General features: G+C 36.7%; 1 protein-coding gene across 6 annotated transcripts in view; it reads right to left on the bottom strand.

The window, feature by feature from the left end:
* Positions 1-390: 390 nt before the first annotated feature.
* The window catches only part of LCORL (ligand dependent nuclear receptor corepressor like), a 78,886-nt gene continuing 57,433 nt past the window's right edge, over positions 391-21,843 (bottom strand). For 4 of the 6 annotated variants that reach the window (XM_031588419.2, XM_090139618.1, XM_090139617.1 and 1 more), the window contains one exon: positions 4,224-21,842. In XM_031588419.2, coding sequence (XP_031444279.1) covers positions 16,949-21,842 — 4,894 coding nt within the window. In that variant the 3' untranslated portion in view covers positions 4,224-16,948. The other 2 variants (XM_031588420.2, XM_031588424.2) reach the window with 2 other exon arrangements.

The raw sequence follows: 21,843 nt of genomic DNA, 5'->3' as shown, positions 1-21,843 counted from the left end.
GCGCTTCTGGCTGTACTGTTAGCACACCTACTGTCTTTCCTTCTTAGTCTGCACATCTGCTGTCTCTCAGGAGGCTTTTATGGTTTGTGTTAATTGGGAATTCTGCTTCTTGGAGATAAATGTCTGCTTTATTTTAAATGACATCAAAAGGGCAAAGCCATAATTAACTCTACAAATCAAAGCCTGGAAGCCTGCTACTGGGGGGGGCAGGAAAGGAGGAGCACTTCCCTCCCTGGAAGTGCGAAGCCCAGGCTGGATGGGGCCCTGGGCAGCTTGTGGGTGGGGCATGGAAATGAGTGGGCTTCAAGGTCCTTTCCAACCCAAACCATTCTGTGATTCTGTGACCTTGGCCTTGTTATATAAAATTGCTAATGTGTTTTTAGAAAAGCATGAAAGAAGTATCTAATAAGTATCCAATTAAGTAAGGTATAGAAAGGGCAAAAAATACTTCAAAAGCTCCTGCATACCATCTGCTTAAAGTGGCAGACAAAAGTGATTTCTATGACTCTGAAGATCACAGAGGTTTTTCTAATGATATATTCAGGAATAGTCAAAAGTTTTACAGAGACAATAGAAGATTAACTTTAAAGTGTGCCAAATATTTGCTGTTGGCTGAGCACATTAATTCTGGAAATGTTAGGGGTTTGGTCTGGTTTGGAAACACTCCGTCAATCGTATCCTTCTGTATTACAATTTAATTTCCAGGGCAGTCAGTTAAAACTTATGTTGACTGTTCAATGTGCACGTGTCAATGCAACTTTCCAATGAATTTGTTTGAAATAGATTCATATGTTGCTATGATCTTTGGTATTTCTCTGAAATGGCTTAAGGACTAAACAAGTGAAAAGTAGCATTCTCAAAGCATGATGTTCCAGCTACTGTGCTGTTTTCAAGTTTGCATACAGAAGAGACAGGACTATGTTCCTTTTCATCCCTTTCAGTTTTTGTTGGAAATCTTTCAAACCACAACATGCCACAACACATTTTTGTGCTGTGATATTTGCTATTCAGAGGCTTATGTAGCTATGAATTATTTTTTATTCATCATTTCAAACTGAATTTTTGAAGTTTTGAGTTCTTTCTTTAATAGTTCTCTATCAAACGGTGTTCCCCAGTGAGTTTGCATGCATGCAACCACTTGCGGTCAAAGCTGTGCCCTTGAATGCTACCTGAACACAGTTCGAAGGGTACACATTTTAGATTTTTTACGTGCTTGTCAGTCAAAGTTTCCCCCACACTTTAAATACTACTGTGTTTTTAAGTGTGTGTGTGTATTTCACGTAAAGCATGCATTCTCTGAGAATGAGTGGTTCACACTTCTGCTGCTCATACACTATCAACAACTGCTGCTAATTCCTTTGGGTTTTTTTTGCTTAAAATGAGTTTCTAGAAAAAAAAAAAAACAACAAGAACAATAAAAATGTTTAAAGGCTTCTGTGAATGCTTTTCTGAATAAATTGAAGATCTTCAGTTTTGCCTTTTTTCCTTGTCCTGCCTTGCCACATATGCAGGTCCCATCCCTGGAATCTCTTCAGGAATGCTGTACTGAAATATCAGGTTTCTCTGAAGTCTCAGTCAGTGGATCTCAGCTGTGGATGTGGTTTCACTGGTGTGTGCTAACAAAGGCATCGACAAACCAGATTGAGTTTGGGGGAGCCCCACAGTCTGATTGGGGCTGGAGAGCTTCCCTTGTGAGGGGGAGCTGGGCTTGGGCCCCAGTTACCTGCAAGGATGTGGAGCTTGGCTCTTTGTTGCTGCACGTCATGGGAGGGCAAGAAACAATGGGATTGAAGTCAAAACTCAGACCAGATATCGAGAGAAATGGGCAATTGGACAAGTTGCATGAAATGGTTGTGCAGGGTCAGTCCTAGGAAGTTTTTGAGACCTGACCCAGTAGTCCTGAGTAACTGGCTCTGATCCCACAGTTGCCCTGGCTTTGGGCGTGTGGTTGTGGTATGGACCTCTTCAGGTTCATCTCTATCTGAATTACCCCATGATGTTCCTTCAGGCTGTAAGTTTCATCAGGGAACCAGAAGCAAATTTCTCTCATCTTTCTGGGCTATTCCCCTGCCAAGGGAAGGTTTTGCAGTGCAATAGAATATATGATGCAGTCTCAAAAAACCACTTCATCTTCTGAGAAAGTTGTTTGCTGAATTGCAAGGGGAGTATGGTTAGGTGTACTTTTCAAAGCTAATCATTAGCAATAATGGAGGTTGATAGTCTTTGTTTACTTGCACAATGAAAAACTCTACAAAGTCTATAAAAACTAAAACATTTTCTCCTGGTGAGTTTCCTTTGGCCAACTGCTATCTTAAGGTGAAGAATGAGTGCTGTACCAAGAGCATTTCTCTTTCTAGTTGTTTCTTGTATGTTTGAAGTGGTTAGTGAGCTTGTGTTATGCCTGTGCCTGCCTGCTAACTGAAAGCTTCTGAACCCATCACTGAACTGAAACTCAATTTGACGGAAAGTAATGGATCTGAATTTTTACAAGTTCACAGAAATAGATGTTCAGAAGTGAGACATTTCTGTAATGGAGAAGTTCAGCTGTATATTTGGCATATCTGGATATTAATAGTGAGAGGATGAGAAATTTGCATGGTATCTCCTTCAGACACACAGGAATAAGGACAGGATGCATCAGTTCCACTGCTTTTATGACTTTTTCCATTCCTTTTAGTTCGTTGTACCTTGTTGGTGCTCCACTGAAGTCAACTGCAATGTCTCTCAGGAAGTTTTATTCTCATCTTTTTGCTCCCAAAGAATCCAAATATATTAACTGTTTAAGATACATAAGGACCATCTAGAAGGTGCAATCAAGAATGTTCATTCTATACCTTGTCAGACTCAGTGCCCTTGAGGGAACTTGAGAGTTGCAGTGATCCACAACCATTTTTTTTAACTTACTTACAAATGCAATCCAGTAACTAAACAAACTTCAGAAAAGAAGAGTTGCATCTTAAGTGAATACTCAAAAGATTTGTTAGAAAAAATAGAGAATCTTCCAAGGAAAAATTTCCTTCTGGGTTGGTTCTCTGCAAATAAAGGCAATGCAGTGAATTAAAAAACCTCTACTCTAGCTATCAAATGTATGACTCCAGCAAAGAGAAGTGTATTGTATGGTTTTATTCTAACACTTTTGTTATAGCTCTATTAATAATCAAGTTTGGATGAATAAAGTACATAAACCTTGCTAAAGCTTATTTAGGCATGGAATGTCTACAATGTAGTCAGCTACAACCATTCACTACTTCTTTGAGTAGAGTTTTTTGATGATTACATTGAATTTCCAAAGTACAAGTAAAAAAAAATGAAATAGGAAGAGCATTTACATCCATTTTAATTGGTGTCAGGCATAAATTCATTAAAACAAAAGGGGAAGAAAGACCGTTCAGCAGAAACCTCCAAAAGTGCAGATACAGATTTGCTGAATGACAATCATTCAAGAGATTCTCCTGCAAGGTTGGCCTTTCTTTGAGACATTACGGTCATTAAACACTGTCACACAAAAGTTCTCAAGATAAATGAAGATGAAAGCATACTGCTGAAACAAACTGGTTGTTCCGTACATTTCAATCCATTTATGAAGGAGATCTTGGATACTTTACCTTCTCATTACAGCTTTGCTTCGAGGTAGTCAGTCTCCACCTGGTACAGATTTGTTTGAATTGTTATTACCATAAATCGTTACATGGTGAGTTATGCCACAATTACGTAATATATTAACTTTCGTGCACAAAAATAAAATTGGGAAACAATAATTAAACTTAGAGAACATAGAAAAATCACAATACTATTGAAGGGGAACATCTGATTCTGATATAAATTTGTACTGCAAGAATTCCATGAGAGTGAGATGTGAAATTTCATATTAAAAAAAAAAATAGTACATCAAAATGAATAATGCTAATAGTAATATAAAGCCAAATCACACAAGATCATTTCATGATCAATGTAATAAATGCTTATTATTCAGCAGAAAAAAAATAAAGTCAAGAACAATGTACAAAATAATAGTGCAAGAACAGCTGCAATCTATTTGTTCTCCTCAGTTTTGAGATTTTGGTTAAAAACTTTACAGCTGGCAAGAGATGCTGTTGAAAAACTCAGATTCCACTCAGTGGGCTGATTAAGGCACATCTTTATGGACTTCAAATGTTCATTTTCTGTGTTCACATCTATTGAATTCTGCGGCTCAGAGACTTTCACTTGTAGCGTGCTGTGAGGAAAAAAGTGGGGGTTGGAGAGGGGAGAAAGAAATGAGAGAAAGTTTAGTATGCTTTCCTCTTTGCCCTGCAAACAAGCAAACTGATAAAGGCGAGGTGCTGGCAGGCTGCCTATACTGGTTTATGATTTTTTGTTTTATTGCAGTATGTTCCAGAAACAGAATGGAACCAGCAGACCAGAACGTAACTGTGCTAGGTTCTCCATGTTGCAAAGCTGGATGGGGCTTGTTTGTGCAGGAGCAGCTGATTTTGTTCGTTTGCAGAGACTGTGCTAGGTGAGACTCCTGCCACCAACATTCCTTTGCATAGGAGCAGAAGTCTGCAGCCTGGCCTTCCTTAATTCAAATCCACTGTAAAACCACAGAACAGGAAATGGGCAGAAATTATTTTGTCTTTAATGACATTATGCTTGTATGGTCATAAAAAGACTAATATAGAGACAAATCTAGGACAGTAAGTAATAGAAGAAGGAAAAGAATCCCTGTTCTCTGTGGGGAATGCTAAGCAAACCAGGACATAAATGTGGATTGAACCATGTTGCCATATAAGGCACTACAGTGGTTCATGCTCAGGTGAGGAAAGAAAGAGGCAGAGTTTGGAATACTGTCCCACCACTTGATGAAAGAAAAACAAAATCAAATCAAAACAACAAACAACCTCAAGGAATGAATTTCAAACCTCTCCATCCCTACTCTACTTCACTGCAGAGATCTTTGTCCCATGAGCAACACTGCTCATCACCATCCTTCTCGAAGTGCAAGATTGGTAAAAAGTGGGAAATATTTCTAATTATTGAGATACTAAAAATGAAATTCTATGTATCATAATGAAGGTTAGGAGGTAACAATCATGCAGTAAAGTACCTGCACCCACTTTCTCCTGTTAAAGGAATCTTTAAGCAGCAGAATATCCCATCTTCTGCATTTCAGGAAGCCAGGTCTACTGCAGAGTTTAAGTCAGATTATCAAGGATTGAATGTGCTGCAGCATGTAGTGTTCACTGCAGTTCTAGTTACTGATTATGTAATCATACAATTAAGTTTGTTGTACATGTGAAGACCTAAGCAAAACTGCTTATACCATGGGTGACCAGTAGGAGGATGCCAAGTGGTTTTAAGACTCTATCCTGAGATGTATTGGTTTGCATTACTTAAATACTATTGGCTGATGCAGATTAAACTTTTTCTCTCTTGATGGCAAGAGGGAATTACACCTTGTTTAACAGCTGAAGTGGCAATTCAATATTTTTCACAGATCATTTGAAATACAATTTTCATGCTTTACATTTTTATGCAAGCTCTCTGGAAAGTTTTGTGCCTTTGTAACAATGCAAAAAAACACGCATAGCACTTCTAATTTACTAATCCTCATTCCTAACCCTCTGTAATATGGGGTACTGCTTCCCAGCCAGTATTTTGTTGGTCCTTACTCTTCGGAGAGATCCTTTGTATCGTTTATGCCTTTGCACCTTTTTCCCTCACAGCTTTTCTGGTTTACATGTGTTTTTGTTACTCTGATTAATTCTTTCCCACTGGAAACAGAGCATGCAGGTGGAAGCGACAGAGAATGACTTCAGTCAGTACGGTTAAATTTTTGCATTTACAGCCTCTTCAGATTTGAGACTTTGCCCTCTCGCTGTGAAGAAAATCAAAGCCTCAGGATTAAGTACATATGAGAAGGAAGTATAATACTTCTGAAGTATTGCTGCCTTCCAGGCGTGGCCTGGTATTAAAACTTGATCTCTGAGCAACCAACTGAAATACTCAACAGCTAATTGAAGTGATAGTGCAGGAGTTTTTTGGTTTTGTTTGTTTTGTTCTGGTTAGCTGAAAGGAACATAAATGCCCTTGAGGGCCAACTCAAGGGCTGGGCAATCACCAAGTGCATGAAGTTCAACAATGGCAAGTGGTAGAATCTGTACCTGCCATGGGGCAATCCCGACTGGGGAATGAGAGGCTGGGAAGGGACCTGGGGCTTCTGGATGACAGCAAGTGGAGTCTAAGCCAGCAGTGTGCCCTGGCAGACAAAAGGACAAGCATCCCCTGGGGGGCATCAGACCCAGCACTGCCAGTCAGGAGAGGGAAGGGCTGCTCTGTGCTGTGTGGCCTCACATGGAACACTGGGTGCATGTTTGGGTGCTACAATATAAGGATATAAAACTGTGAGAGAGTGTCCAAAGGAGGGCTACAAAGATGGGGAAGGGTCTAGGTGGCAAGATGCATGAGCAGTGTCTGAATTCCCTTGGTTATTCAGCACAGAGCAGATGAACACAGGGGAGGAACAGGCTGAGGATGTGGAACAGGCTGCCCAGGGCAGTGGGCAAAGTCCCAAGCTGCTGGTCTCTGAGGAGCATTTGGACAGTGCTCTCAGAACTATGGTTCGATTTTTGGGTGGTCTTGTGTGAAGCCAGGAGTTGGACCTTAATATAAGCAAAGTGGAAAGAATAAAGTTAGAGAGATGCATTAATATATTTTCTAAGCAATGTGAACCTAGTCTTTCATCTCACTTTTGGTTCTTTTGCCTGTAGTGATTTATTTTCTAGCTGTTGATGTAATAGAAGGTGTGACAATTTTGTATTCCAATAGCATTTCTAAGTAGATACTAGAATTAAATAAAAAAAATTAAATAGAAGCAGTTGGATTTCTCCAGTCAGATCCATCAGCATATTCTACTCTAAATTTTGTCCTATTCTGCTTATGAAAGTTTGGTGTGTATAACGCATTTCTAGTCAGAAAGATGCTTTGTACAGTGATGCTTCTGCTAGGAAGAACTGTGGGATACAGTCTGATGCTACCAGAAGCCAGAAAGCCTATTTCAGTAGAGCTTGGAATTGGGCTGTTGGTCATTATCTCCTCTCTATATCCTTTTGGTGTCCTCCACTTCCAAGGCATGCACTGGGTGGAGGATGGAGCTCCCTTTAACTTCATTAGGTGAAATGCCTTGACAAAAACAGACATTTTACTGATCTTAAATGTCAGTCTCTGAAAAGGTTAAAGTTTCCCAATTCTGAAGCCATCTGTTTTCTATTACAGCAATTATCATCTATTTTCTTTTTGTCCAAGTGAGAATGACTCAGTCGCTCAGCTTCCATGCACGCAAGTTTTGGAGGTCGGATACAGGTGCTTCTTCACATGGAGTGCTACAGCACCACTCTGCAAGGAGTACATTCAGTCTTAAGAAGTTTTCTAACTCTGAATATAGGAAGTGAGTGTAGAAGCAGTGGAGCAGAAGGAGAAGCTGGGTGCTGCGTGTCACTATGGATGTGCTCTGCCTCATCACTGAAGGGGGGGTGGGATGCCTCATGACCCTTTGGCTTTCTTTGGCAGCAGTGGTGCACGAAGCAAGTGGTTCTAGGAAGCTGTCACTGATGATACCACAAGATTTTTATTTTATGAATTCCCAAGTTGCCTTTACTAATCACTCTGAATTCACTTTTTCAGCACTGCTGGGAGAAGAGCAATTGCCTTTGCTATTCTAACAAATCATAGAAGACAATTTAAATTAATGTTGATGGATTCTGAAGTCCTATCTGTCTACTCAGCCTTATCTATGCAGAAAAGCCTATATGTGGCCAAGTATCCAGGCCTGCCAGGACCTATAAGGACTTTCTCCCCACTACATTTCTCTCCTATTGTTAAGGAAAAAGGAATTAAATAGAAAGCTCTTTCAATTTATGTTTCCATTAAATACATAAGTATTTCTTTCTGAAGTTTTCTTTTGTTACTTTAGTTTTACCCAATCATCCAGTTACAGTAATACTGATTCTTACTGCTGGCACTTCAGAGCAGTTCTGTGTAAGATGATAGGCTGCCAAGCACAAAAAGAGAATAATATTCTTTGAGCTTTTTATTCTCTTTGCAGTTTGGAACTGCATTCCTGAAGAAAACCAGAGGAAAATGACACCTATTGTATGAAAATGACAAAGTTAAAATAGTCTGGCTAGCTGAAGTGCATGCATTTGTATAGTTAACCTCTGCCTACTATATGTGAAGGCCACACAGAAAAAGTAGGCATAAGGATAATTGCTATCTGTTAGGAGACTTACTGTCAGAGATTACCATCAGATGTTGTGCATCTGTACGCTGTAAAATGTCTGTGCAAGTGTTGCTGCAGGGTTATGTTTCTCTAATCATTAGCAATACTGATTTCATAGCACAATGTATCTCCCTGATTGGCTGAGAGCTGTCAGTCTGTTTTTGAATTCTCCTATCTGACACAAGTTCTACAAATCAGACTTGTTAAACAAAACAACACTATTAATGATGTCCAGATCTATACCTTAGAAAGCATACCAGCATTCTTGATACATTGCACTTGATACAAAGCGATGAGGCTTTTAGCCAGAGCATTCAAAAAATGGAGTGGAAATAGAATATATTTTATGTTGTTTAAGTTATACATGTACAAACCACTCAACGATTTCTCAGAAAATGAAGTAGTAGATCTATACAGCTTGAATGCACAGTGACTACAGTACTTTGACATGCATTCAAGCAGAGGCTGATTTGCTAGCACTACATACATTGAAACAAAGGCAAATCAAGCATGCAGTTAGATTTATTGTCTCTGAAATTTAAACTCATCTTCGCACAATGCCAAAATGCAACATCTAAGAAATGTACTCAGAAAGTTCTTTATGCCTCATTTCCATTTATCAAATGGGTTCGCATCGTAATAAGAAATAAATATTTTTCAAGTGAATGAATGGAATTGTGTTTGCTAATGCGTGAGAGAGAAGTGCCCTGAAAACAGATGGCACACCCAACCAGATCTCAGGAAGTTGGGGAGATAGCCAATATGAAGGGAGTGATCTAAAATTGAGATGTGAGTTGTATTTAACACAGCTGGAACGCTAAGGAAAATAAAACAGTAAACGAAATATAAGTGAGACTGGAAGTGAACTGAGGCCAAAATACTGTGTGAGAAGTCAGAACCAGGATGGGTGCATAAAATCAAAGAAAACAAAGTAAATACATATGAGATACATGAGAAAAATAACTAAGAGTTTGTTTAAAGCAGCTTGAGTTATCTAGTACTGTGGTTTTTAGGGTTTTTTTTTTTAGAAGAACCACTATGCTTTGTGGTGATACACATTATTTGGCACAGAGCACAGAATTCTTAAAGAAAGCAAAATATTAGGATAAACTGTCACCAAAATGATATAAAGATGCGATACAATTTTCAAGCATTTTTGTGTTACTATTAAATCTTTTTAAGGAAAAAATAGTCCTGTCTCTAATCTTTCATAGCATACTGTCGTTGAAAAACCTTAGAAGCAAAACTAGCTAATAACCTAACAGCTGGAAGGGAGCATCACTCATTTCATGAGGAACATCATTAATTTTTAGTATCTATCTAGGCACTGTTGTGAAACAAGTTTGCCTCTGTTCCACAAAAGAAAACAATTTCTAAGCACTACTGGAAGCTAGCAGCATACAAATCAATTTAAACAAAATAGAACTAAAAAGTAAAAACTAAAAAAAAAACCCAAACTGTTGTGCAGTTTTCTTTAGAAACATGTTATAACATACGTGTTTGCTATTTTAACTGTACTTATTCATACTGAAAATGCATTTGTACAAGGCTGGATGTTGGGGCTTGGTGTTGGACGTTCACAACTGAGGATGTTGGTTTGGGCTGTTGTTGTCCACAGAAACAGAACACCACCACCTCCAAACTATGATGAATACAACAACGTATATCTTGTTATTTGAATTGGCTTAATCTCCAATCTTTAATTCAAAATATTTTTTTGGCATTAAAACCGCAGTTATGTTATGGAGGGAGATCATCTCTGAAACATGAGACAGTCCCTGTGCGACTTACAAGGCTCCAGGCTTCTGAATTAAGGAAGGTCAGACAATAATTTGCAAATTAGTAATTTCCTTTTCTGAGATTTCTACTGTTTAAATATAATTTTAAAACAGCTGTGTATAGCGAGCTGCGGACATGCACTCAATAACAAATGTGCCAAAGAAGAAATTTTTTAAAAAACAAATATCTGTAACTGGAAACACAGGTAACCAACTCCACCCCAATTTTAACAATGGACGCCTTACCTATAGCTCTTACCTCTTTGTTCACTTCGTAAATAAGCTACTTACATTTAAAAAACAAGTGTGTACTTTGCAGTAACAATCAATAAGATCATTAAGAACACTGAAATCTAACTTTAAGTACATGCTTTTCCCAAAATTTGGGACAAAGCACCATGTAAGTGAGTGTCAGACTACTTTTGATTTTTGAGTAAGAAAGACGTCATATTGTATTTCATTTCCTCGATTTTTTCTGCTAGGCTTATATTTCATATACAGGAAATAATCCATTATTTTAAGCAAATAATCAAGATTTTAATGGTTGGAAATGTACAAGCTTGAGGGCAAGCCTGTATCAGTAAAATGCCAAATATAATCTCTTGATTACATGATGGTAAGAGGAACCTGTGAGAACATCCATCCTAAGAGACTGACCTCCCTAAGTCTTTACATCTGAGAGTATTCTAACAAGATATGTGGAACTTTCAGTCTAATTCCCCAGCAGGACCACTATTTAGAAATATTCACCTTGAACTACAAAGTAAAAACAAAAAATTAGAGTACTTACCTAACAACTGCTTGGAAAAACATGAAGAATGTAATCATGTTACTCACTAACGGCTTAAAAGTATGCAACTTATCTAAAACCTTCAAAACCAAGTAGAAATGAATAGGTGTATGCCCTTGAAAAGATTTTATGTGAAGTGTTCCATTAAGACAGTTTCTATTGACAAGGCTAACCTTGGTCATCACTGAAGAAAAAGCAAGAACCAAATCAGGCTTCTTGTCCATCTTATGGACACACCATGACAAAAGGCAAAAGCACAGGTTTTCACCCGTATGACTGAAAGGAGCGTGAAGTAAGAGGATGGAGAGGGGTGAGCTGGCAGAGCCACTTAAAGAAACATTTGTGAAACGTATGTCTGCATTTCAATTTTTGGTAAGAAACGGATAGAGATGAATGCAGACAGATGTCAAGTTTGACTAGTTAAAGAAGAAAGTGAAAGCCGCCAGGCTGACAAGAAGAACAACAGAATACAGAAAACAACCTTAGATCCCAGAAAACGTGAATTTCATAATAGCTATAGATTTATACTTAATAGAGCAACAGATACCATTATACCAGAGAACACTGAAGAACAATCTAGAACGTGATACATGTCTACAATGTGCAAGAAATCATCAGTAAAAGGTCCCCTTTGTTCAGATAAGAAAAAACGTAAAGAGAGACATAAATTGCTAGTCCTATTCCACAAGAGTACAAACAGAATGTTTTCTAGAGTTCTGAGGTGTCCAGAGCTGTTGGCCCAAAAGCATGGAGCTAGGAAGACAAAGCCTGCGTATATGTCTGCTTTGGAAAAGACATGTATCTTTCTTCTGCAGGGAAAAAAATAAAAATTACCTCCTGTTAAGAAAAGGTGGATTAAAAAGTACTCAGAAAAGATTTTCCATGCTTGGATTTGAAGAAATCTATGATGAAGGCTGGCTGAACTCCTGTTTATATATATTACAAATCTATCAGGTATAAGAGAAAAATTAGAGAACAGCTGAACACAATGAAAAATAAGCAGTTAAAAAATAGAATGAAATTGGACTGATAATTCTGCAGCTCTTGCAAAATTGTTTTGGCATTCACAAACATACAGCTTGAAAATAAGAGCTGCTGCCTTAAAGAAAATGCTGTCCTTAAAATACACCCTGAATTTATTTATTATAAATTACTACCTAGTTACAGAACAAATTCAATTAAGAAGGAACATGAAAAAAAACAGAAATGTAATTTCTAATAGCATCTAAGTGTTTACCTAAATTGAAACAAAATTTCAGATAAGTTCATAGGATTCTTCACAACTCTACACAGCACTGCAAACAGTGCTTAGAGTACTGCTAATGAAACATTAAAAAAAAAAAAAAGAATAACTTCTATTACTCCCAATTTTTGTTTAAACAATGTTTGTAAAGCACAGTTCTGCAGTTATAGCAAAATGAAAAGACAGTGCTTTTTAAAGGATGAACTGGTAATTAATGCAGCAGTATATTTGACCTGAAAATCTGAAGAAGGATTTGATCATCCAAGGCGAGCCTGTTGACTGGCTCTCCTTGGATGAAAGAGGAGGGAAAATCTACCCAAGAATACATGCAAAGAATAGCTCAGTCTTATTGGCACCGTAAGTCTTCCCCTTACTTTCTAAATCCAGAATATACCTTTTTTGAGTGTAATTAAAGACCACTGAGTACTCATCATATCTTCAAAACTGCTAGGAAAACTACTAATTTCTGTTCCTGAGAACGGACTAAGCAAAAACATAAAGATACATTTAGATGTTGTTATCAATTCTCTATGCAAAGCTAAAAATCTATCACTTTATTCTGAATTGAGAACAAATAAGAAAGCATGAAGTTCCCAGTTTTGGAGGAAATTGAATTAAAGTGATATGATGCAACAATACTGAATGAAATGAAAAGAAAAAAATCTTTGTAAAACTAGGAATATAGATCCTACCTAAAAGCACAGTGAACACAACATTACACTACTGAAGTTTCCTGCCAGGTGAAGGAAATGGAAGTCTTGAGTTGTGTTCTTTGAAATAAGTTTTCCATTCAAATAAGTTCAGAACCTTCAAAAAAAGCATGACAGACAGCATATCCCAAGGTGATATGTAAATGATCACAACTTAAAACAGCACCCAACATTTCTCAACTTGCAAGTGGTTCTGTTCACTAGGTCACGTGATGGGAGAGAAGGCCAAGAGAAGGAAGGACCACATTACTGCTCATGGATTATGGAGATTCGTGGTGTAAAAGAAGCTGAAGCATCAGACCATGGTATTAGAGCCACCACTACTGTGTTCCGGGGGATGAGGCAGAGATCATTAAGTCAAATAAATGAGGCAGGATTTATAACACACATGTAGTCAATTATAAATCAAGTCTGCACTTCTGCATTAAAAATGGTCCACTTAATGAGAGTAGTCATTCTTTTCACTACTTTTTCTACGCTTTCAATCAATTTTCTTACTTTGTTTCATGTCTGTGTGAAAAAGTAACTTACTGTTTTGGAATTACAGTTACGAAAATTTCCATCTGCGCCATCCTGAAGCTAAGTACTTTTCATGAAAAGCCTTTGAGAAAAGAGCTAAGATATGGCTGTTAAAAAGTGTTTCTTAAAATCAGCAGATTTAATGATTGTTTTGGTTTGTCTCTTGCACTTTACCTCATCTAATATTTTACATTTGTTCTGTATTGGGAATGTAGAACATTCTCCTTTGTGAAAGAGAGAGCTGGGAAGACTTCCTAAAAACCTTGGTTTTCTCACTAGGTCATTGCAATACCTTCTACAGCAGTAGAGGTTATTCACATTGTATAGTCTTCTCTGAAGACTGGACCACTGTAAGTCAAATAAGCAACAATACTGGAATATTAATGCCATACTAATACTCATGCGTACAAAGGGTTCACACGGCATTGCCTCCCAGTTTGAAAAAAAAACTTAAGTCTGTCAAGGGAAGTCTTGTTTGAGGAAAATTTTGTTTGTTGTCATAATAATAAAGAGGTTATCTTACACAAACAATCAAGAGAACAATTTGACTCATAAAAGTATCTAGTTTTCAGTGTGATTCATGACTCCTGAAGTCAACTTCGAAATGACTACAAAGATTAGCAAATCTTCATTTTAAGTGTCAAGCTAACTTGATCTCAATAAGGTATATTAAAACATCATTCAAATATAATGAAAAATCAAAATCAAAAATTTATATTCCCTGCCAACAAGATACATTAGAATTTTTCTCTGAAACTCCAGACTATTAGCAGAAAAGCAGTATTATTATCAGAACACACTTTTAAAACCTCTTCTGTGTGAAATCCCAGCCCGATACAAAGGCTAAGAGGACAGGTATGTCACGTCATCACAGCATGCAATACTGCCTGCTACTGCAGGAGGTCTATGATCTCCTTTTCAGCTCTGATAAATGCATATATATTTTAACAATATATTAATTATATTCTTATAGTCCTTTATTGTATTCCATTTTATTGAACGATAATAGTTTCTCTCATTTCAGCTTGGCTCTACTGAAGCTTTTAAGATTAAGCTTGGTGGACTTCAAAGCACATGAGTGTGGTCTGAACCATCCTCATGGAAAGAAACATAAATGCTCTCCTAAATGATTTTTAACACAATTTACTGTTGTGGTGGCAAAGAAAACATGTTTCAGTGTTCTTACAAAAAGTAATTTAAATGATCACAACATATATCAACAGCGAAAGGAATTGTCCTTGACACATAAATGCATTGTTGAAGCAACAGTTGAGAAATCGAGGTGTTGTTTATTACTCATTAAACCTCATTTTGAATAAAAAAGATAGTGTAAAAAAAAAAAAAAAAAGATGATTCATTCTCTTCTCTTGCTACATTGACTGCATGTAGTGTAGTTCTTGTTTCTTGATACTACCTTGAACTGTAAAAACTCAGTTGGCAATTTCACTAGTATGTTTTAACAAAAATTGACTATATCAAAATCTGACAACATTCTGCCTACGTGCCACAATGCTTCATAATAAACCAGCATCACAATACCTCCATCTTTTAAGAATACACCAAGATCAGAAAAACTTGAAGAAAAACTTTAAATATTGACTGTGTCACCATAAGAACATTTCAAGCATGGCAACAAAATGATGATATAAATTATGATACCACATCAACAAAAATACAATCCAAAGAACATATGAACAAGTAATGATGCTTTCATGTGCATTAAACTTCCAGATGCAGGAACTACATTTGAAAATGCATGCATGCACAGCTAGAAATCATGTTCCTTCTTTTTAGCCAGTAGCTACATGCTAGACTAAAAATATTTTTATGATTTCCTTAGCTAGTGCAGACAGTACACAATGTTGAATCAACATGCCAAAACAAGACAATTTCTATACCAAAACAGTACCCTGAAAAAAGACAGATTTACAAGCATGGAGAAAGCTCCAGAATTGTAATTTTTTCTCTTTTAACATTTCCTTTATCGAGGAACTTTCTGTTATATCCATTCTAAAGACAACAATTGATATGATTAACTATGAGGGAAAATAAACAAAAATTGTAAATGAAATAATGTAAAATAGTTATCAGATTTTTCCAAAGATCCAAAACTATGAGAGGAAAGTTATCAGGTAAATAAAATAGAGTCCCAATTAAAACTAACATGAGTCCATATCACAGTAACAGGTCTTACATTGTTATAGCAAGAAAAAAATTAAATATATAAATTGAATGCAAAATTTTCTTGACTATAGTCAAAATTACAAAATAAAAAGAAGAGAGAGCTCTTTCTTCATTGGTAAAAAGAAACAAGTAGATGCTACTCTTTCCTTTTCTAGTTCTAGCTTTTTCTATAGCAACCTTGTGTCAAACTTTGAACTTCTTAAAAACAAGTTGGGTTTTTCCTTTATGTTATTTGGCCCCAAATCAGTAAGTTAAAAATAATAGTATAAATGTAAAAAAATCTGTACCTCAGAAAAGCACTGTATGATTACAACAAATGAGCTTAATATGAAGAATTGTATATTACATAAAGTACAAAAGAAACAAAGTATACAAAGAGCCATAATACTGTTTATATTACAACTTAAATTAATACCTCAGTTTATTATCTGGGATAGTTTTCTACAAAATAGAATACAAAGGGGGACATAAGATTTTGCTCTGATGTTTCGAATTTTATCTTTATTCTTTGGGCAATAAAGTCAGACTAGCTCATACAGGGTTGTTTCTAAAAACAGGTATTTCTGCAGTAACTGAATTCCTTCCGCAGAACTCTTTTTCTGCTTATGTGGATACCTAACAGCTTAGTTATTTTATTGAAACTAGTTGAGACTTCTGGTTAAGCAGATTTCTTCATATCACAGAAGAAATAATTTCACAAGTGTACCCTCTTTGTAAGCATATATCAGCCTTTCTGAGATCACAGTTGTATAACAATGTATTATAAATATCTAGTTTTAAAAATAGATTGAATTCACACTAGCCTAAAAACATTCCAAACAAATGCATTCAGCATGATAACTGTATACTGTTCTTGACTAGAATAATTTCGTATTTCAAATCGTTCTGTAAGGATTCAATGCACAAACCCTTTAGAGTCAGCATATTTCATTTGGCATTGAATGGATACTAAAACGGATCTCTGAACGAATACTTCTCAGAAGTACATAGTGCTATTTTTTACCACTTAATTACAAAACCATTACAGATTTACATTAGAAATACTTAAGCAACAAAAAAAAAAGTTTTGTTTTCAAACAACTCTGTTGGTTAATAAATTGAGTTTCATTTTATAATTTACCCTTCCTCAGAATATGAGAAGCTATACTGTGGAATGAAATTCTTCACGTTGAAATTAATAACCAGCTGCCACCGACTTCAATATGTCAGAATTGATTTGTTGTCTCTCTGGACTATATTACTTAGCTTTTTTCCTTTCACCTTGCCATGCTACAGCCATAGAAGAATGTAACAAGCCTATTACAATTGAAAAATTAGCGTAAAATATTTTATATGTATCGAATTTGCATTTCAGAATTATTCTGCTATGTTTAATTTCATTACTACTCTGAAATTAATATGAATATAATTAAAAAAAAATCCAAAGTGCTTAGTTGTTTGACCTCTCTAATTATTTAAGATTGCAATTTAAGGTGAGGGGGGGAACAGGAACTTACCTACTTGGCACTTTGGGTAATAAGCTGCCATTTGTCCACTATTGTATGACTGTCTCTTATGCCTTTTTCTTACATTTGTATCAGTGGTCTCCCATTGTGGACTTTTTCTTTTGTTTATTCTGATAAGAACTTCAGAACTACCAGCAGGATTATCATCATGGTTTACACCACTACTTAATTCTCTGCTGTGAAACTGGTCATCCAGTCTTTCAGTCACTTTAGAAGAATTAGATCCTTTAGGTGTTTCCATTTCATTCTCTTGTTTCTTTAATGTGTTTTGCTTAGTAGAATGGGACCTCAAAAGAGGGTGTCTTTTCTCTTCCAAATAGGCCTGATGACTTTTACTTTCAACAGCTTCAGGAGAATAAATGACATTATTTAACTTAAACGAATTGTGCTGCTCAATATGGTTGATTTTTCTCAGAAATATTCTACAATCTTTAAAGGTTTTGGCTTTCCATGTATTTGGAAACAGTTTATCTTGGCTTTGTCCTTTTCTAACATTTTGTTGGCAACAAATTGTTCCATTTGTCTCTGCATGTGACTTAAGAATGTTTGCTAAACCGGGATGTGGGTTAAAGTCAGAAGATCCCATCATCTGTTGAACAAATGCATCTCTGGCTTCATTCTCAGTTGGCAAGAGGCTACTCTGAGATTCTACCAAAGTTTGAGTGGGCTGGATTTCTACTGTATTTTTTTCCTGGAGCACAGGCATTCCATCACTGCTTTCCCCACTTGTACTTTTAAAAAACTGGCTTTGGCAAAAAAACTGTAAATTTTTCTTTTTCGATTTCCAGCCTCCAGGAGCCTGACTATACAGCTTTTTTTTTGTTTGTCCCCACCTATCATGCTGTAACTTTTTAAATTCATTTCTTTTTAATCTGGCTAATGCGAAATTATTTTTCATGCTTAGGACTGGAGACCTCACCATATTATGTAATATTTGTAATTTCCCTGCTGGTTTTGAAGGAGAGGATAGTGCAAACTTTTTAAAGTGCTTTCTGAAAAGGCAAGTACTAAGATCAGATTGCTTAGTTTCCATCTTTATCTCTCTAGTACTAACTACTTCTAAAGGATTGCGAGCATTTGCCTTTCTCACTAGTGAGAGAGACTGAGTTTCTGTAGTTTGCATAAACCAGGTGCAGAGTTCATTCATGTTACACTTTTTCTGAAAAAGCATTTTTATAGGTGATGTTTCAATTTCTACAAGGCAGGAATCTAAAGGGTTTGACATTTCACTGTTACAGTCTTGTTCAGTGGGATCCCTGTTTTCACATACACATTTATCAAACTCATTTCCCCCCACTCGCAGCCAGGTATTAGTTATCTGTTCAAATCTATTATTTAGTTCTTCCATCAAAGTGTCACTTGAAGCAGAAGTAGCCCACCACCTGAGAGAAGGCTTTGATGAAAAAATGGGATCCGATGATACATCATTAATGGGCCCAAAATCACTGTCCTCAAGATTCTTTTCTGAATTTTCTGAATTTCTCATTTCTGAGGTATCTGTGGATGTTATGCTCTGATTTGATTGCCTACGTTTTTCCTTTTGATCTTTAGCTTTTCTCAAATGGAGTTTGTAAGATTTATGCAGCAAGGCACTTCTACAAGTAAATGCACTAGAGGATGCTAATGAATGTAAGAAATGCAATGAGGGCTTTCTGTCTCTAACAGAGTGTCTCAATGGAATCTCACGTTTTCTTGACAATGTTGTAATAACACTGTTTGATCCATCTTCTCTAGAATCTTTCTGCACACTCTTTACTTGACTCAAGTTATTGCACAGCTGATTGTTTCTCTCCTGCGATATGTTTTTTTCTAACAAGTTCTGCTGTTGTAAAGGAGGCAAACAGTTGCTAATGCTCACTTTTCTTTCCTGAGGTGAAACTCTATTAACAGTCACAGATATGCCAGAGATTTTTACTTTTGCTGGCCGACCAGGTTTTCGAATGGTAGTTAACGGTTTCTTTACTGGCCGTATAATATTGCTGCAAGGATGTGGTGATGCTAGGTTGCTCTTGATAGGTCTAACATAGTCATAACCAGAGACCTCATTTTCAGTAGAAGAATTCTGTAAGGCTTTCACTATTTCAGTCAAAGCATTTTCAGTTTCTGTGCTATGCCTCACTTTGCTGTGGTCATTGGCAAAACTGAAGTCAACCCGTTCTCTGGGCAGAGTGCTGATAACATTACCTTCAGAAACATGTCTTTTAGTTCTTCTTGACCTTCCAAAAACAACCGTCACAGTGATATTTTTGTTGCTATTAACTTCTTCCATTACTGATGCATCAGATTTGGTACTTTTAGCCTCACTGTTGAGTTCAGCTCTACATTCTCTCCTTTCAGTTATATCTACTTTTGGTTTTGGAGGCCGCCCAATAGGTCTCTTAACCTGCTTAACAACTTGAGGACCTATTTTCTTTGGTCTACCAGGCTTTCTTTTTAAAACAGATTCACCACTATTGCTTGATTTCTCCACTATTTCATTTTGTTTTGAGTCACTTAAGTTAGTTTGACCAACTGCACAGGAGCTTGTAATTGCTTCCTCACAAACACAACTTGATTCCTCCTTGGCACTGTTTTCAAGATCACTGACACAGATTGCATGAGAAAGATTCTCTGTGGTCTCTTTGTCTAACACACTGCTTGTGTACCCCTGAAATGAACAAATATCTGTGCTTCCTTTAGAAGACGTAGTTGCAGATGTCAAAGTATATTTGATGCCTTCACTGCTATTAACCTCTGAAACAAACATAAGCTTAACAGGACTTGAGTAGCTTAAGGAAGATGGTATTTCCCTAGCTTCAGAAGTTGTATGCAAGGCCTCATTGCTTGATGCTGAACTAGATGAATCAATGCTCAGAGACTTCAAAAGGCTGTCATTAATTTCTCGATCTATAATCATTTCTTGCTTGCTTGTTGTCACACACAGAGTTTTGTTTTTATTGCTGGTTGACAAATGTGAATGTGGAAGGAAGTTTTGTCCTGTGCATTCCATTTCATCCGCACTGAAAGGGAAGTCTCTTTTAGCAAGTGGTTTCATAACCTGTTCACAAGCACTATCTTTTACTTTTTGGCTTATTTTGTAACTACTCAACCACGAGCTGTTAGCCTTTTTAGCTAAGTTAATTGTATCTTCTAAACGCTCTACAACAACTTGCAGATTCGTGTCTCTCACAATTTTGCTTATATTTACATCACTGCATCTTTCAGCATGGACATCTTCAGTTATTTGCATTTTTTCCAAACATTCTAAAGACTTCTTTGCATCAGATGATTTTCTGAATACAATATTGTTTGTTACATACACAGAGTACCATCCAGGAGGCACAATGTTGCGTTTAGCTCTGCCCGGAGCTCCGTTATTATCCCCATGCAAAGAAAGCTGATCAGTCTCTTTTAGAGTCGCAAAATTTCCTTGAGTTTTTGCAGAGTTAGCCTGGTTGGCTGCAAAAGCACTGTCTTCTGAAAGAACTAGAAAGTCAGAGCTGGTTTGAAAATTAGCAAGAGGTAGTTTGAAAGACTCTGTTTGGTGTACTGGAAAACATACTTGTTTGGTATGGCAATTCATACAAGGATTACTTTCAAGACATTGCAAATCTTTATCTTCTATCACAGTTAACCTGTGCCTTTTGTTTGGGTATATCTTATCAAAATTCTTTGCAGATTTCTTTGCATTTCTTTCAGAAATTGACTTTTTTCTTACAAAAGTTTCATCAAGGCTTGCAAGCTGCCTCTTGATTTGCAAAGATTGTCGTCGAATATACGGTGAATCAGGAGAATTATACATTGCAAATAAAGTTTCCTGACGCTTCCGAAATCTTGTTTGGATTATTTTATTTTCCATTTGCTTATCATGTTGGTGAAGTAATTCCATAAAACTATAATCACTTGCCTTAGCATTATGCAAAAGGGAGGTTATAAAGTCTCCTAATTTTACATCGTTTTCTGGTGCCCTGTCACTGCTAGAAAATTTTACAAGATTTGCTGCTATATCTGTAGTGTCTATTGATTTTAATTTTTCATTAATACGGTCCATTAAATCTTGGAAAATGGCATAATATTCACCTTTCTCAGCTTTCTCAGAATTCATGTAATTGTTGTTTTCTTCATCTATTGACTGCAATGTTCCAGCTGAATATCCAGTCACTTTTTCTGCACATGTTTTGTTTTCATATTCAAATTCTCCATTGCTTCCTTCAGCTGGCAATAGGTATGGAGGCTGGTTGATGGATATTTCAGGCTTGTTATTGTCTAAAATTGGAAAATCCATAATTGATCCTTCCACTGTCTCAAATTCTTTATTCTGCACAGGTGACAGTGGTGGTGGTGACGGGCTGCGAGATCTACTTGAATTTTTAATGCTGTTTAACAGGTCACAGTCCTTAATTGAAGATGCACATGCTACTGCTTTCACAGAATGCTTGGTAGAATTTTGCAATTGTTCAGCACAATACTTAGAACTACATGCTTTGTTCACCATGGTCTTAATACATCCAATCGCTACAGCTTGGCATGACAAAGAATGAAAATCTTTAATACAGATAGGCAGAGGTGGTAAATAAGTGTTTGGTATTTGATTTTGTAAACAGCAACTTTTTGTTATCATATGTCCTTTGCAATTGCAAAATGAAACATGAACATCTTCTTCAGTAAGGAAACTGGGAGTTTCAGAGTGGACTGAATATGTTTGTTTGCAACTGCAAACTATAGGAACGCTTTCATCTTGCATTAAAAATTTTAACATAGCCAAAGTCTGTTGCCAGTGATATGAACAAAAAGTCTCCAAAACTTTGTTTAATGCTGATTTTCCTTTTTCCAAACTAGTAGTTTCCTCTGAATTTGCATCAGCTGTTGAGCTTGAAC

This window comes from Phasianus colchicus, chromosome 4 (genome assembly GCF_987193195.1).
Source record: "Phasianus colchicus chromosome 4, bPhaCol1.hap1.1, whole genome shotgun sequence".
Classification (NCBI taxonomy): domain Eukaryota; kingdom Metazoa; phylum Chordata; class Aves; order Galliformes; family Phasianidae; genus Phasianus; species Phasianus colchicus.
This window is presented reverse-complemented; position numbering and strand designations above follow the sequence as displayed.